We start from the raw sequence: 16,190 nt of genomic DNA, 5'->3' as shown, positions 1-16,190 counted from the left end.
CCGTGCATTTACACGTGAATCGTTCAACAAAAGCTTTTCAAGTTTGAATATGTTATTACTGATGACAAAATGGAGGTCAGGTTGGAAATTGATGATTTTTCACGTTCACTGTTCGGGAGTTATGATTCTTGAAAGATAGAAAAATGGTCTTTCCAGTCGGGTCCAATCAAAGCTTTCTAAATATTGAGGATTGTCACTTTTACCGTTCAGGAGTTATGTTCCTTGTGATATTGAAAAATGCCGGGACACTGATGAATGTTGAAAAAAATTACGGTTTGCTGTCGCTTTGAGAGCCCTTTCGTTTTCTATGGAAATTATTCATTGATATATAATGAACATGTATAGGTTTGCAAGAAGATGTTCTTCTGGTTTTTAGTTTCCGTGGAAACTGGTCAGACTAATGGATCAAAATGCTTTGTTTCCAAGACAAATATTTGATTCCTCCGGAAACTAGTCAGAGCTAATAGATTATTGTGTATTGTTTCTCAAGGTCTTCTTCAGCGGGAAAAAGTAAAACCACAAGAACTTATAATTGGTATTGTAACAACTTTTATCATCATAATAAACTCCGTCAATCTGTACATTTGATAGAGACAATGACACTGGCGAAGTCTATTCGTTAAACCTAAATGATTGCCAATACGATTTCATAAAATTCTCTTCATATATTTCAATCATAATATTAGGATTTTGCGTAAATCTTACGACTTTTATATATATAAATATATAGAGATAGAGACTTATACTTATACAATCGTTGCAAAAAAATAATTTCTAAATATATTACAATGTTTAGCTCATCACTCTTTTGTTTTATGTTATTTAAGCCAAATTTCCCTTTAAATGTCATATTATTGATATCAAGAAATCGGGACAGATCCCTCTAATGACGCAAATTTGTCACAGTCAAATTGTATCACGAAGTCGAGTTTTACATTCTTATTTTCAGAAAAGCCTTTCTTCTGATGCTTTAATAATTCATTAACATTTCACACGAAGAGTATCTAATATCCCTCATGGTTTTAACCGCATTCGTCTGCAGAAATTTATGTCTATTTTTATATAAACGTATCATTGACACTTCAACAATCATAACTATATTAAATCCTTATATGCTAGTTATTTGATATGAACGTGACATTGAACGAGATTTTACACTTCCAAATTGATTAACAGATAAATGATTGTCTATAAATAAATAAATTTAAAAATAATATTTATTATAGCGGTCAGTAGACACTTGTCTTGACAACAGCAAGTACACAAACACGTTTTCATATTAACGAAGTATGATATTTGAACGCTTTTTTTAAAATGCGTAGTAATCAATCGAAGGTTGTTCTATATTCGGCTGTGTACTATCAAATGAGTTGTAGCCATCTGACATTTATTGCTACAAAGTTCAGTATAATTCATAAGAAAAAAAATATTGTTTAATTCGAAACAACGGTTTGAGTAGATTGAAGTTATGTCATATATCTTAAAAAAAACCGAACTACTGTTAATCTAGAAATTACTACGTGATTTTTATCAATGCGTCTAGGTTAGTATTGAAATAATAAGATCCTGCAATCTACAGCTCTCAAAAAGAATGTCAGTATTACATTGTAATTGCAATCTCTGTTGCCCAAACCCTATAACTACCACATATTTCATTCGATCATAATTATAACAAAACTGATAGATTTTTGTAAAATGTGTAAGTAGGCATGTTTTACTTTCAATAACTGGTGACTGTGCGTAGTTTTCTATTTCAATGATTGGCTTGTAGTAGAGTTCTGTTCACTTAACAGTACAGGGTTGTAATCAAATTAACACACATTGTAAATATATATCAAACTGTATTTTGCTTCATAACGACTTATAAACAAAAATGTCTACGAGATGGTGATTTTTTTATTATAAGTTATTGAAAGTTCTGTTTAATTTCGTTTTAAAATTGTGATATCAACGTTTAATACTACATATAAATTTCCCATTATAGATATTTGGTAAGATAAGTTCTTACACCGTGTGCTAGTAACCTTACTACATAAATAATTATCGAGCTCATGCTTTGTTCTCGCTCTCCTCTTTTGTTATCTACTGATCCCGTATGTTACAAAAATTAGAAGATGGGGTATAATTGCAAATGATAAATATCCAGTTCAAACAAGAAAGATTATAAGCTATTATGAGCAACAGTACGCGTGCGGACTTCAACAATCTATAACTTTCACTCACCAAGGCCAGTACAAAAGTAGAAAAGTCAATTGCTCCCAAAAGGGATCGTCTGAAAAAGATTTTCACGAATCTAGGTATTAAATTAGACAAATATTGTTTTTAGTTTACCCTGAATTTAAGTACAAATGTACAATTGGGTTTCCTCTTTTTTACATTAAATATATCAATGAACGACCATATATCTGCTGAATGCAAGATAAGATATTTCATCATTATCATATATCTTCTTTTTTCTTTTTATAATTAAAACCATGCCAAAGGATGTAACGGATGACAAAGATATCACAAATATAGTATTGACTTTCATTCAATTATTTTGGTAGAATCATATGAAATGTCTATATTACAATACTGCAGTACCGCTTAAATATTTTTTTTTCAAATAATGAGTGAAGGAATATTTAATTCATGTTCTAATGGGTTTAACATTCCATAGAATATGAAATTCTTATATATCAATGATCTAACGTGAACGTCTATTATCTAGTAGTATTACGATATGCATATATTCTTTTATAATGAGAGTTCAACTTGATAAATCTCTCGCCACGAAGGAAGTGGTTTTATGGAAAAAAATTTTTTTACATTAAACGCTCAAACCAAAGCATTTAAATGACAATGATGTAGGAGAACTTAACAAAAATGTTATATTTCCAACTGGAACAAAAAACATGTTTTGTTTAATTCATCAATAGATGATAAACTGTTTTACACAAAAAAAAAACAATGAAAAAAAGTTGTAATTTTTTTTTACTCCTACATAAAATAAGAAGTATCATCATCATAGATACCAGCATTAAAATCGTATGCTTTAGAGGCGCGTTTCTAATTCAAAAGACTCACTATTGACAATCGATTCAAAGAGTGAAAAACAAAGTTGAAAGTTGAAACAAACGAGGACATAAAATTTCGAAGATTTTGTCAAATACAGCTCGTATCATTCTATTCTGGTGTAAAAGATGTAAACGGTCAATAGGAACTTACAAATCAACTGAATTATTTGATTAATAAACTAAATTATTTGATAAATAAACCAATTTCATGAACATATGCAAGATACCAGAGGGACAGTCAAACTCGTAAATCTAAAATTAACTGACAACGCCATGACTAAAAATGAAAAAGACAAACAGACAAACCATAGTACACATGACACAACATAGAAAACTAAAGAATGAGCAACAAGAACCCTACCAAAAACTGGCGGTGATCTCAGATGCAATTGAGCAATAAAAAAGAAAACAAATGAAGCTTTCAAACTTGGGTACATTTCAATAAAAACTATTTAAAAAATGACTCCAAATTTTATTTCGGTTTATAAGAATGAAGTGACAGACTTCTTGATATGCAATATATTGTTAATGTCGCATTCATAATCGTACGTATAGAGCTTCAATAACCGTTAACACATTCATGCTACGGTTTATTTCAGTCAAAACTATTTCAAAATTACCCCGAATTCAGTTCGGTTTGTAAGAAGTAAGTAAAAAAACTTCTTGATATGCAATACATTTTTTATATTATATTCATAATCGTACACTTATATCGAGCTTCAATAACATTAAAAAAAAATCAAACACTACGATTCATTTCAGTAAAAACTGCTTGAAAATTGCCCTAATTTCATTTCGGAAAGTGAGAAACATTTTGGAGTACCGCATGTTGTGGTGTCCATTGTTATGTCTTCTAATTTCATCGCTTTTTGTTTTTCAGCATCACTGACCTGTTCTTATATGACAAGCATAGGAACATCTGGATTATGGGCAATCACCGTAGATCAAATAAACAATTTGGACGACACTGAATTTACAGACTGTATTGATATATTGGGAGCATTAACGGATTACAGTAATGACCAGATAGACGCTCTAGTTACTGTTGGAAAATGTAACACTGTAAGTTATTTATATAAGGATAAAACACATTTTGTGGAATTCATCGATGTGTAGACTGGACCAACTGACTGAGAAAATTCGTTTATACATTCACAAACCACTATAACTGTGTGTAGTGTTATTTTTATAGATTATCGTTGAGGCTTCTCAACGAGATTGATTTTCTCGTTTGAGCCGCGGGACGGCAAAAGTGAGAAAAGCAATCGAGTTGAGATGACCAATGATAATCTGTTTATCGCTATTTTACCTATGACGACGTTTTAAATTTTGTTGACAACTTGCGCGTGCACCATTAGTTTCTAGCGATAATTTTTTATATCATTCGACTCCGCTGAGAAAGGAAATTTAAATATCAGTCGGCAAGATCAAAGGAAAAGTTCGTAAAATAGCGATAATTAGTATTATCGCATATTTTCTGTAACTATGTTTTTTGTGGTTTATCAAATTTAAAATTAAGCAGGCATAGTAACGCCCGTTATTTGTCTGTCTTTTTTACCATTGTTTTGGCTTTCCTCCCTGACTTACGGTTTGGATGATCACATTGCTATCTTTCTTTTTTATTTCTATACTCTATCTATAAAATTGTTCCAAACAATTTTAAACGCTTTGCCTCCACTTTATCTCTTTTTCGTTTTATATAAATGACAATGAAAATATACGGTTTACATACGAACTTTTAATACAGAAATATGACCTGTGCCCCAGTATTTTGTATAAACAATTCCATAATTATTTACCCTCCAAGATTAAACAAACTTCTCATGTATGCAACCTTGCATTATACCATATATGATATCTATGTATTATCTTTTTTCACTGTATTGAAGATCCATCCGTGCCCCTCGGCTGTTTTCCACTTTCCTGTCTCTTTGACACATTCCCCATTTCCATTCTCAATTTTATTTTAGGTTTGGGGAGATCCAACAACATTGACTGCAACCACTGTTTATAGTGCAGGAGTTATTGTACAGGGATTAACTGTTTCTGAAATAGGTACCTTGACACTTGATTTAGATGCCGTCAGTAAACTTGGAGAATATGATGGCTGGACAGATGCTCAGGTAAACAAAACTATTTGTTTTATAATTTTCAACATTCTGAAACAAATTTCTATACGCAGTCCAAAAGTTTGTTGAATACCCATTACTTACTGCACTTTATACCAAAAGATTTTAAAGCATATCTGGTTTTTTTTAACTTCGAAACCTTAAAGTCGAAAACAAATTTCTCTATGCAGATTGAAAGCTTCTTGAATTAACAAAGTGTGCGCCGTATAGTAAGTTATTCAAAACCGTCAATACAAACTGTAAATCAATTTAAACGGAACACAAGCAGCCTGATTTATGTTGAAACTGTAAGCGAAAAACACATATACTACAATACCTGAATAAAGATTGTATAAGACATAATACAACAACGCAAAACAATAACGACACGGTAGTTATAACGTTAATCTGTACAGAAAAAAAGGGTAGAAAAAAACTCAAAGTACTTTCTATTGTTCAAAGAGTTGTGAAGATGCTTTGAAAATTATCTATAATGCGTGTTTGATAAACCTTGTAAAGTTATGTTTCAAAGAATCAATTGTATCAAATCTAAATGATTAAAAGAAAATGTGTGGATGGTTTGGAAAAGAATGACCGATTAGCATATGTTAGAACGATTTATTTTTAAATTATTTAAATTAATAAATTTAACAATTTATAAGCATTTCTATCTTTTTCTATAGAAAAACGCATTGTTTGAAAGATGGTTGACTTTGGAAAAATCAGACGATGCTAGCATAATAACATCGAGTGAATTGCGGTCCCTAGGTCATATGACATGTGGAGCAGAAACAGGTCATATCGATGTCATAAGTCACAGTGTTTATTCGTAAGTATCGTTGACTAGACGCGTGGTGCTAAAACACGGAAGGATACCGGTATATTATTTCATACAAAGCAAATGATATAATAATTGTAATAAAAAAACTATAATTGTATTTCGCCTCCAGAACAAATTAATGTTTCTAAAAAGAGCAAACAAGTCGGCGTTCAGCTATTTAGTCTGCTTCATATTTCAGTTATTTGTGTAATGAATAAAAAATTAGATGTGAATAATACATTTCAAATACTCTTTAAGCTATGTTAAGTTATATTGATTTTCAAAGAAGTAGTACAGAAACAGTATAATTCTTTTTACTGTTTATATTCCTCTTTTCAAAGTAAAATCCAATAACAAAAACAGTATTAAACTTCTCATTGAATAAAATCAAAAGAACAGAAATGTAACCCAAATTTTGTTCAATTGACTTTTAAAAACTTTGATTTACATGGTAATTTATAGTGCGGACAAGGAAGATGGACAAGTGTTCTCTTCGTTAATTCACTAACGGGGGGGGTCAGGATTCAGTTCAAGGGCGCATTGCATTGTCGGAAAATTTGTTGTAAGCATAGATGTTTTTGTTTTGTGCAAACGACCACACTCCGTGTCGTTAGATGGAAAGGTCAAACTATTTTAGTACAAGATATGTTTAGTGGCAAACACAATAAGATATATAAGACTAGTAGCGTAGACATTTTTTTTGAAAATTGTGCTGCCCACTTTTATTACAAGACGATCACGCATGATAAATCAAACTATATGTTAAATACAGAATGTGCATGTCTGTTTCATTTATGTTTCATACAGATCTGCTGCTGACGCTGTTGGCGAGGTTACCGCATGTTCAGATGGTCAGCTCTCGTCTTTCATTACATTGGCCAAATCTGCATATGGATCCGATATCACAACTTGGGATTCAACAACCATTACAAATATTGGCATTGTGATAGGTTAGCTTATGTAAATCAAAAAGGTAGATCATGTGTCCTTTTCTGTGTATCATTTACGGGACTGTTGGAAGAATATTATTTTGGTTTAAAAATATTTAACCAACTTAAAATTTCATGCAATCTTTTAATTTAAAGAGGAAATCATAAAAAAATTGTAGTGTTATTAAAAGCTTATTTTCATTTTTATTTGATATTTTGCTACTATTTATGAGAAAGCAACTCTCTCATTGAATATTAATCAATTATTTTCCACTATATATGGCTTAGTAATCCATATAACAACTGTGATTTTGATAATTTTAATTTGTTTTAACATGTTTAACGAAAAAACAAAGGCCGTGATTCCCGGTGAACAAGAATTATTTTACAGAAGAGTTAAAAAAAGCTATCTTCACATATTAAAACACCCCTGCTACCTTAATATAAAAAAAAGATCTGGTATAAATGCCAATGGGACAACTCTGCACACAAGAGACCAAAATGACACAGAAATGAACTACTATAGGTCATCGTAGGGTCTTAGCAAAGCCCATTCCGTATAGCATATGAACGAACTATAAAATCAGTTGAAAAAGGCTTAACCCATCCGATGGATAAAAATAAGTATTTCTGAATGAATCACAAAAAACAAAATCTTGTAAATGTTTATTTTGTGACGGTAGACCGTCCAAATTTGTGTTCATTCAAAATAATTTTATTGTAATAATGTTGAATATGAAAAAAGTCGATTGGTTGTGTTTAAACATGAAAATCTGAAGATTCACTTCATGTCTGCGCCCATGTTGCAGCCTTTTTGATTATTTTAACTCTAATTATTTTATAGCAAAATCAAATGATTCGTCTTTTTTTCTTAATCCTTTAATACAATGATTTGCATTTGTTTCAGGTGGTTTAACCAGCTCTGACATGTCGACACTGTCCGAAAGCCAAATTGATGCTATTGACTCAAATCATGTATCATACATTCCTTCTTCAACATTTGCCGTAAGTAGTTCTGAAGAAAAACAAAATAACAGTTGTTTGGATAGTGGTTGCTTAATATTCAATGACAACTATGATCTATATTCATATACCTACAACAGAAACTGGCGACGGAAACAATTAAACCTACGAGTTTTTTTAGTGAACTATATTAAGAAAACAGCACGTCTTTTCGTCTTTTGTCTCATTTTTCTGTTGGTTTAAAAGGTATATATTTTGTTTTGTTTTATTAGGGTATTCATCACGGTTGTAAATTGAAAAAAAAATGTTTTCTTTTTTTATTATAATCTCAATGGTTTTTGTTAGAAAAAAATCCTTCAAAAAGTTTTCCAAATTTCGAAATGTATTCCCGTATATATATACAAAACATAATTCTGTGATATAACTAATCCATTCGATACATATATTTGAAAGCCAAAAAGATGTATACAAGTGGTTCATCTTTTGATGTTCAGTACAATATAAACTTTAAAACATCACATACACTATTATTAATAACTTTACTATACACGACAAAACGGGCGTCTGGCGTATTCAATTTTAAGTCTGGTTCCTTTGATTACTATTTTTATCTGCGTTCTCTCTATGCTTTTAAATTTGTGAATGATAGCTAGTTTTGTCATGGCTTTTACATAGAAATGATATATCATGTTTTATTATACTGCAGGGACTTACAACAACTCAAATCAACACCCTTAGTGTTAGCCAAGCTCAGTCGACTACAACCAATCAAAGAAGTGCTTTGGATTCATCTCAGCTAGCTGCCTTGTCCAGTGTAGCTAATACTACATTCTCAGGATGTGAGTAATTTGTACAATAGAAAGATCAAATACTGTGGATTCATTTATTTTCGTGGCTGCCAATTTTCGTGGATTAGATGAAACTTGCATGTTCGTGGATATTTAATTTCGTGGTTTTGCTGATGACTATATACAAACCTATAGAAAATTTATTATTCGTTGAACGTTTAATTTCGCAGTTCATCTGTACCAACGAAATCCACGAAAAACGGTATCCAACAAATATACATGAATCCACAGTAGTTTTTCTAAATAGGCTAGGGTATAAGAGGAGGATCAAGACTTCACAAAACACGTTTAACACCGGCGGATTATTTGTATCTGTCCCAAGTCAGAAACCTCTAGCTTTTTGTTAGTCTTGTGTATATTATTTATTATAATTGTGGTTCATTTGTATGTAAGACAGTTTAAAGTGACGTCAATTGCGCATAATTATTTGTTTATAATCAGCTGAAGCTCACTAGGTGGTAGGTTTCTCGCTTCGTTGAAGACCTTTTGTTGGCTTTGTCTTTTAAAAATTGGTAGGGTTGTTGTCTCTTTGGCAAATTCCCCGTTATAATTCTTTACTCTGTTATTTACTATTTCAAACGCGACGTAATTAGTCAACTTTGACTGATGAAGATTTCCCTTTAAAATGAAAAAAATCGTATGTCATGGTTCAATTGACAATATTTACAGACAAAGACCTTTTTCAAATGTAAAAGATCAAATAATACACTTGTCCATAAATCCCATCTCGAAAAAAAAGAATTAAGCGACACAAACCCCCTTTAAAACCGAGGTTAACTATGGATTTCTGAAAACGATTCAACATAGAATTTATTGTACATTCTATTCTCTTCTTTAAATGAACAATTTGATGGGTACGTGTTTCGATTGACTCATTCCGTTCTTGGTTTTAAAAGAAGAAATACTGCACAAGATTTCAGTTGTGTGGTTACTTTTATGTTTCCGTGGAGTTTTTTAAAAGTACATTTATACCTCCTAATTTTGCCTTAGTCCGTTTAAGTTGTCTCTGTCCTGATTTATATCCTTTTTGAATTTCAATTATAAAACTATCGTCTATTTATATAGACGTACTAGTACGAAATGAACCGACGAGTCAGTGTAAACTCTTCTTCAAAACAGTTCTCTAAATGTAGGAAGATGACCGCCAAAGATTGCAAAATAAGAAATGGTTATTTTAATGATATTTAATCAACAAAATATTTTAAATCTCGAAATATTTGTGATAATGTAAATTTTTAACTTAGTCATCGACGATGCAAATTCGAATATAGTTCTACAGTAAAACTAATTGTTGTTTGTGTTTTCATTGACATGAACCAGAGGATTTAGATTTAAAAAATTATATCCCTACAATTTGATACCTTAAAGATATTCTATCATGCAGCTATTATGTTGATAAATATGTGTAAAATGCATTTGGTTTTATTTTACAGGTGACATGATGCAAATGTCCTGGACTTTCGCAGTTTTCCTCGCTCTTCTATCGATGTACTTTGGACGAAACTAAGCAATACTCTTATAGTACAATTGTGTAAATATAATAAATAATAAATGTAAAAAAACTTACAACGATGAATAGCTTTCATCTGCATTTTTTGTTGTAATAATTTGTATTTGCATATTCTCAATAGATATTGAAATATTTTTTTTGTATTTTAAACATTTGAATAAATGTACTTTGTACATTACTTTAGCAATTCAAGATGTTTAAACGCGTAGTAATGTTTTTTTGTAAGATAAAAAATGTCAGAAAATTCCTTCCATTCTAATCTATGTGTCTATATAGATATATATTTCTTGTTCTTGTTACAACTTTATTGTTATAGATTAAAATATGTTTTGATTTGAATTCTTGATTTCTTAAAACAAACAAAACTAGAAATACCAATATATATATATCGATAACTTATTGTTGACCAAACAACATTCCATTTCTTTCTTTTTGTTCCGACTAGCTCATGCAAGAAAGAACTTTGTATCGCAAGAAATAAATACAAAACACCAATGGCTCATCTTAACGTATTTTCTACCTTAGCTTAAGGTGGTACCCAACACTTTCACTAAAATTATTTTGGCTCGTTTAATTTTCATAAAATTTTGTCAAAGTATTTACTTTGACACTTTAACAAAAATATCAAAAATTTAAAAATTTTTGAACCAACCGTTTTGCCAGAAAAATTATACTGGTTATACAGCAATTTGACAAACACCAATTTTGATCATTGAGAAGCTTAATATTCCTTTTACTACACAATGTAATTAAAACGTTTAGCTGATTTTACAGAGTTATCTCCCTGTAGTGTAAGGTACCACCTTAATTTATATTTTAAAATCTCAAGAATAAATGGCTTATTCAGATTTATGTTTATTTTTTTTATTAGAATTCGGGCTTTTCAATAAAACAAACAAAATGACAAACAGCATATTACATGTACAAAACATGACATAAAACTATTGACTGCGCAACACAGTGATCCTAGATGCTCTGTAATGGTTATAGATCTTGCTCCACATGTGGCCCCCGTCGATTTGATCAGCACCGTACTTCGATATTCCAAACTCTTAAATTGATGCATGTCTAGAAAATTTTACACCACATACAATGAAAAATTATGTAAATAACTCCAATATTGTTGTTTTGTTTTATAAAATAAAGAACAATGTACAATTACAAAATGTTTATTTTTACATTTAACATTATCCTTGTGTAAGTACATTCAAATAAATAAACATTTGGTCTAAACTTTATATGTTTTCTAAAGTTGTTAACTTTTCAGTAACTACTTCATAGAAGTCTAAATATATGTTACACGAACATTGTATGTTAAATTTTATTTTTTTGAAATCAACAATGCACGTTTATTCAATCAAAAGTCTAAATGGAAACTGTATGTCAAATTGATGTTCAGAGCAAACAAAAAGAAAATAAACTGTCCTCAAAGTACCAAACGACAAAATAATACTGCATTCAACTAAGAATTCACACCCATACCACAAGGTTTCATGCAAAAAATAGAAAACAATTTTAACCAGAAAAGTAATGACCTAATTTAAGACAAAATAACAATACAGAATCTATATACAGTCAGGATTCTATTTCCTCAAAATTATCTCCCCATTACGGCAGTTCATTTTTACAACTGTAGAAATGGAAGCCATTATAGGGATGACGCGCTATCAATTTTGCTTTTCGAAATCGATAAATTTAACCACATTGCACCATTACGATACTTATATTGTTAGTTGTATTTTAAAAGACAAATGTATCAACTAGCTAATGAGCATCAATTAATGATCGTGTCTGCATTGATTGAACTTAAAACTATTGTCTGATCGGTTGTCAGGTGGAATTTTCGAAAATTCGTAAACATTTAAAAAAATTCTGATTAAATATTTCGTGGAAGGGCAGAATAGATTTTGTTAGTGGTTGAAGATTATAAACCCTACTTATTATACACAAAAAATTATAATTTTTCGAAGATATGCATTTTCATCATCCAACTTGAAAGACTGTCGTCAAGTACTTTCAGTTAAAAAATAGCTATTCGAACACACCTATTCTGTTTTTGTGATTCATTAGACAGGTATTTCACTTGATCCATATATTTCATCTGTTAGTATTGTGATTTTTTTATGTAATAAAGTCAACCTGTAGCTTTGATATATAAAAATGATAGAATCTGAAACGAGACGATGTATGAAATATTCTTGCCATGAACGATATCAAGACAAATTATTCAACTCAAACACGCCCTAACATGAAAGATGCACTCGATTTTCTCTTTTCAATACAATTGTTACCCATTTTGGGGAATTTTTTCTTGAGTCACATAATGGAAGGGCAGACACGAAAATTACTGAACTAATAGATTGATATATTTTCCGTCCGTGGTAATTTTTTAAAAACAATCGGAGGTTATGCATTTTCTACATCCAACTTGAAAGATACCCATGTCGTCGACTTGATATCTAATTGTTTTGCTTAACTATGTACTAGATAAATTGAAAACTTATGCAAATGGTTTTTTTAAAATAAAACACTTCGTAATTGAAAAGAAAATTGTAATTTTGTTTGTTTCTATTAACTTTTAAAATTGTTGTCACTATAGTAAACATTACAGTACACATTTATCGCCTTCTCTAACAAAGAGCTTCGATTCTTTTATTCTATTTCAACCGGTTTTCCGACTGTATAACCTAAGGATGAACACCGAAGACATTATCTAAAATGCAAAACATGATCTAAAGATATGCATATTGCTGTATATAATATACATATATGAGTAAAGTAATTTTACGTTTAGATATCTTACATGTAGCTATCTTCATCAAGGGACCGTCAACATAAGTAAAATTGACCTTATATGAATATGGTTATTCTTTATTTGTTCCCTGTGTACAAATGTAATAATATTTCAATGTATTTATAAATTCATGACCTTTAAATGTTTAAGCTTAATAGCGCCTTGGACATTATTAAGTGTTGTTTCTCATTTCAACCTATCTTAATAAAATGCCTAAAGCAATTGGTACTATGTATACACATTTTTTTTACTTATCTCTAGATTGCAATTGATTGAATATGTATTGTTCGAACATCGCATCATGCACATTTGTGCTTTAACCTTAAAACAACAAGTTATAAATTGCATCTGCGTCTGAAGCGCTTACCTGAATTTACATTTATAAAGAACGTTCCAAGTCGAATATTTAAAAGTCAGAGATGTAGTAGAAGCGACACTGCCGAATAGCTATCTGACTGAAATTGACTGAAATGAAATTGGTATATCAATCAAAGTTCAACTTTTCATGATGGAGTTGAAACCTAAGCTTCTTTAAACTTTCTAAATTTATAAACAAACAAAAAAAAAACGATTGCTCATAATCTTGTGTCAGTACAGAAGTGACTGGCTACTTTGCAATTTAAAATAAAACAAGACTACATGTAAATTGCAGTCTTTTAGCTCTAAGCCATCTTTTTTTAATACTTAAAATTACATTTTAAGCTTTCAAATTATCTGCAAAATTATAGTAACAATTCTTAATACATTTTATAGCTTCTAAAATATCAATTATCTACATGTATGATGACATATTTACTAGATGAAATAAAAACAACATATAAATAGGAATACTATTTTGTAAAATAATTGTCATGCGATTGTCAGTATCACATTTGCTTTTTAATTTAATACTATCCGTTTCATGCTTCACTTTCAGGAAGGAATTCTTTTTTCTTCAGATGCAAATCTCTGTTCGAAGGTCCGTCGTCAGACGGTGCGGGAGCAACAGAATTTATTTTGGTTGCTCTTGATTTCATGGTATTGTTCCATGTCATCTCTTGTTGATCAACCTTAATACCTAATATCATCTTCAGAGTTGCCCGAAATCTTGTTGCAGATGAAGACGAAACATATAAGAAAAAGTTGACGGCGAAATTCAACTGGTAAAAGAAAAAGAAAAATGCTCTTGCCCATTTTAACTTTATTTTTGTCGACATGAAGTAAATATAGTCTGGGTTTGATGGAAGAACCTTCTGAGTATTATTCCATATAAGTTCCGTGGATTGAATTAATCCAAGAGGTAGAACGAGCACAACATATGCAGATGAAACAAGTAACAGAAGTTTCGTTGCTTTTTCGTCGGACTTTGACATTGACTGTGTTGTCATTTGCGCCCTCTTCTTTTTGTTCCTTCTTATTTCCAGAAGAATTAATGTATTTAGTGTTACTATTGTTAGAGTTGGAAACCATGTGTTGAAAGCTACGTAGAAATATATTATCTCTACAAATATAGCTCTTCTCGTTTTACAGGCTGCATATCCAAATACAGAATCCCCTTCAAATCCAGAAACTGCAATTTTGTGCATTGAGAAGACAAGAACTCCTAGGGATACGCCAATTATCACGTAAATTGCACGTCTTGGTGTCACCAGTTGCTTTCCTTTGAGTGGGAATTTAATCATGATAAACCTTTCGATTGTAAACGAAACAATGATCCAGATCGATAGTAGATTAAACACCTCTACTATAACGCCATGGAATTTACAGAGATCTTCATGGTCCTGGAAATCTTTGTTGATATGTTTGTTCTGGCCTCGGAGTACTCCAATCATAAAGTTCATAGTCAAAGCAAGACAATCATATATGGCAAGAGCGGAGAGATATAAATTCATTGTTGATTTTCGCATGTGCTTCCTGGTCAGGACCAATAGAGACGTAAGGTTGAATAATAAACCAAGAACAATTATAAAAGCTGTACCATATGACAGAAGACCACGTACCAAGGTCACGAAAGGATATATCTCCACCCAGAATACTCTCAGTTCGCAAGGCCATGCCTGTTTGTCAACTTCTGTAGCATTGGTAATCCCTTCTATCACTTCAAAACCATATTGACAATCTGTATCATTCATTTTAATTGGAATCCTGAAATAAACAAATACATTAAAAAGTATGAATGAATTGTTGTAACAACTCAAATTTTTCATAAAAGTGAAATAGAAAAAATGTCTTTCATTTGTGAAACAATGCTGTTCTTTTCTTGGCGTCATTTTCTATAAACCTTTTTGTGAATTTAAACGTCGTTTCTTTTAGTTATAGAAGGATGAATTGTCCTTTCCTTTTTACATTTGTTTAGTCTTGTTATCATAAAAACAAAACCTGGACTAGGTATGCTAATTTTCTAAATATGAGTGTCTTTGATCTCATTCAATCGATCCTAAATTAGAAATGAATAGCTGCTTTTAGTTTCATTTGATTTTTGTAAAAGGGATAGGTGTTATTATAGAATCTGTTTTCATTTTTTTCCAGTTTTCCGTGAAAACATGATCCACGCCTACAGCAAATACTAGTGAATCAGTCGTCATCATGTTAGACAACATTAGTTTGAAATGATTAAAGCAGTTGGTGTAGGCGCTATTTAGAAATTGAATTCGGATATATTCAAACAGGCAGACAATTTATTAACGGAACATATTTTTCGTTTTTAGAAAAATAACATAAGCAAATAAAAATATAACTCATAGTTAACAAAAGGGTAAATTAATCGTCATGAAGCAAGAATTTAAAAAAAAATAAGCAACATTTATATAAACCTTGGTATTTGCCCTTAAAGTTTAAGAAAGCACACACAGAGCATATAAGCCGTCTAAGACTAAATAGAAGTTAGTGGTAAAGGGCATCGTTATAATTTCCTGCAAATTAAAAATGTATCTATGAACTTTTTTTTGCCAAACTGTCTACATAAATCATTTAAGATATATGTTTAAATCAACTCATCATAGCTACCAAGCTTTAAATGGTGTTCGCCAGACGCGCCTTTTCTCTACAAAGATTTATCAGTGACGTTCAAAAAAATGTAAAATTTCAACTAAAATACATAGTTGATGGGCATTCCTTTGAGTTAATCTATAGTTCAATGCATTTCTCAGATTATCTCAAACCGATTTATTCAAAGATTAATGT

The 16,190-nt window shown here is 30.9% G+C and overlaps 2 protein-coding genes across 2 annotated transcripts; one reads left to right on the top strand and one right to left on the bottom strand.

Annotated features, from left to right (window-relative positions):
• Positions 1-1,533: 1,533 nt before the first annotated feature.
• Positions 1,534-10,350, top strand: LOC139490069 (otoancorin-like). Its single transcript, XM_071276920.1, has 8 exons — positions 1,534-1,543; positions 3,937-4,118; positions 5,027-5,179; positions 5,848-5,993; positions 6,792-6,934; positions 7,821-7,918; positions 8,583-8,715; positions 10,158-10,350. Exons 1-8 carry the CDS (start codon positions 1,534-1,536, stop codon positions 10,229-10,231), a joined length of 939 nt encoding a protein of 312 aa, XP_071133021.1. The 3' UTR covers positions 10,232-10,350.
• Positions 10,351-13,927: 3,577 nt separating this feature from the next.
• On the bottom strand, positions 13,928-15,146 carry LOC139490068 (G-protein coupled receptor 35-like). Its single transcript, XM_071276919.1, has one exon. It carries the CDS (start codon positions 15,137-15,139, stop codon positions 13,928-13,930), a length of 1,212 nt encoding a protein of 403 aa, XP_071133020.1. The 5' UTR covers positions 15,140-15,146.
• Between the last annotated feature and the right edge of the window lie 1,044 nt (positions 15,147-16,190).

This window comes from Mytilus edulis, chromosome 9, assembly GCF_963676685.1.
Source record: "Mytilus edulis chromosome 9, xbMytEdul2.2, whole genome shotgun sequence".
Taxonomy (NCBI): Eukaryota; Metazoa; Mollusca; class Bivalvia; order Mytilida; family Mytilidae; genus Mytilus; species Mytilus edulis.
Note: the sequence above shows the minus strand (reverse complement) of the source record. Positions and strands in the feature narration are given on the sequence as shown.

Coding starts and splice junctions, on each gene's coding strand:
- LOC139490069 (XM_071276920.1), top strand. Junction 6,935..7,820: donor AAATATTGGCATTGTGATAG/GTTAGCTTATGT, acceptor CATTTGTTTCAG/GTGGTTTAACCAGCTCTGAC. Junction 8,716..10,157: donor TAATACTACATTCTCAGGAT/GTGAGTAATTTG, acceptor TTTATTTTACAG/GTGACATGATGCAAATGTCC.
- LOC139490068 (XM_071276919.1), bottom strand. CDS start 15,139: ATGAATGATACAGATTGTCAATATGGTTTTGAAGTGATAGAAGGGATT.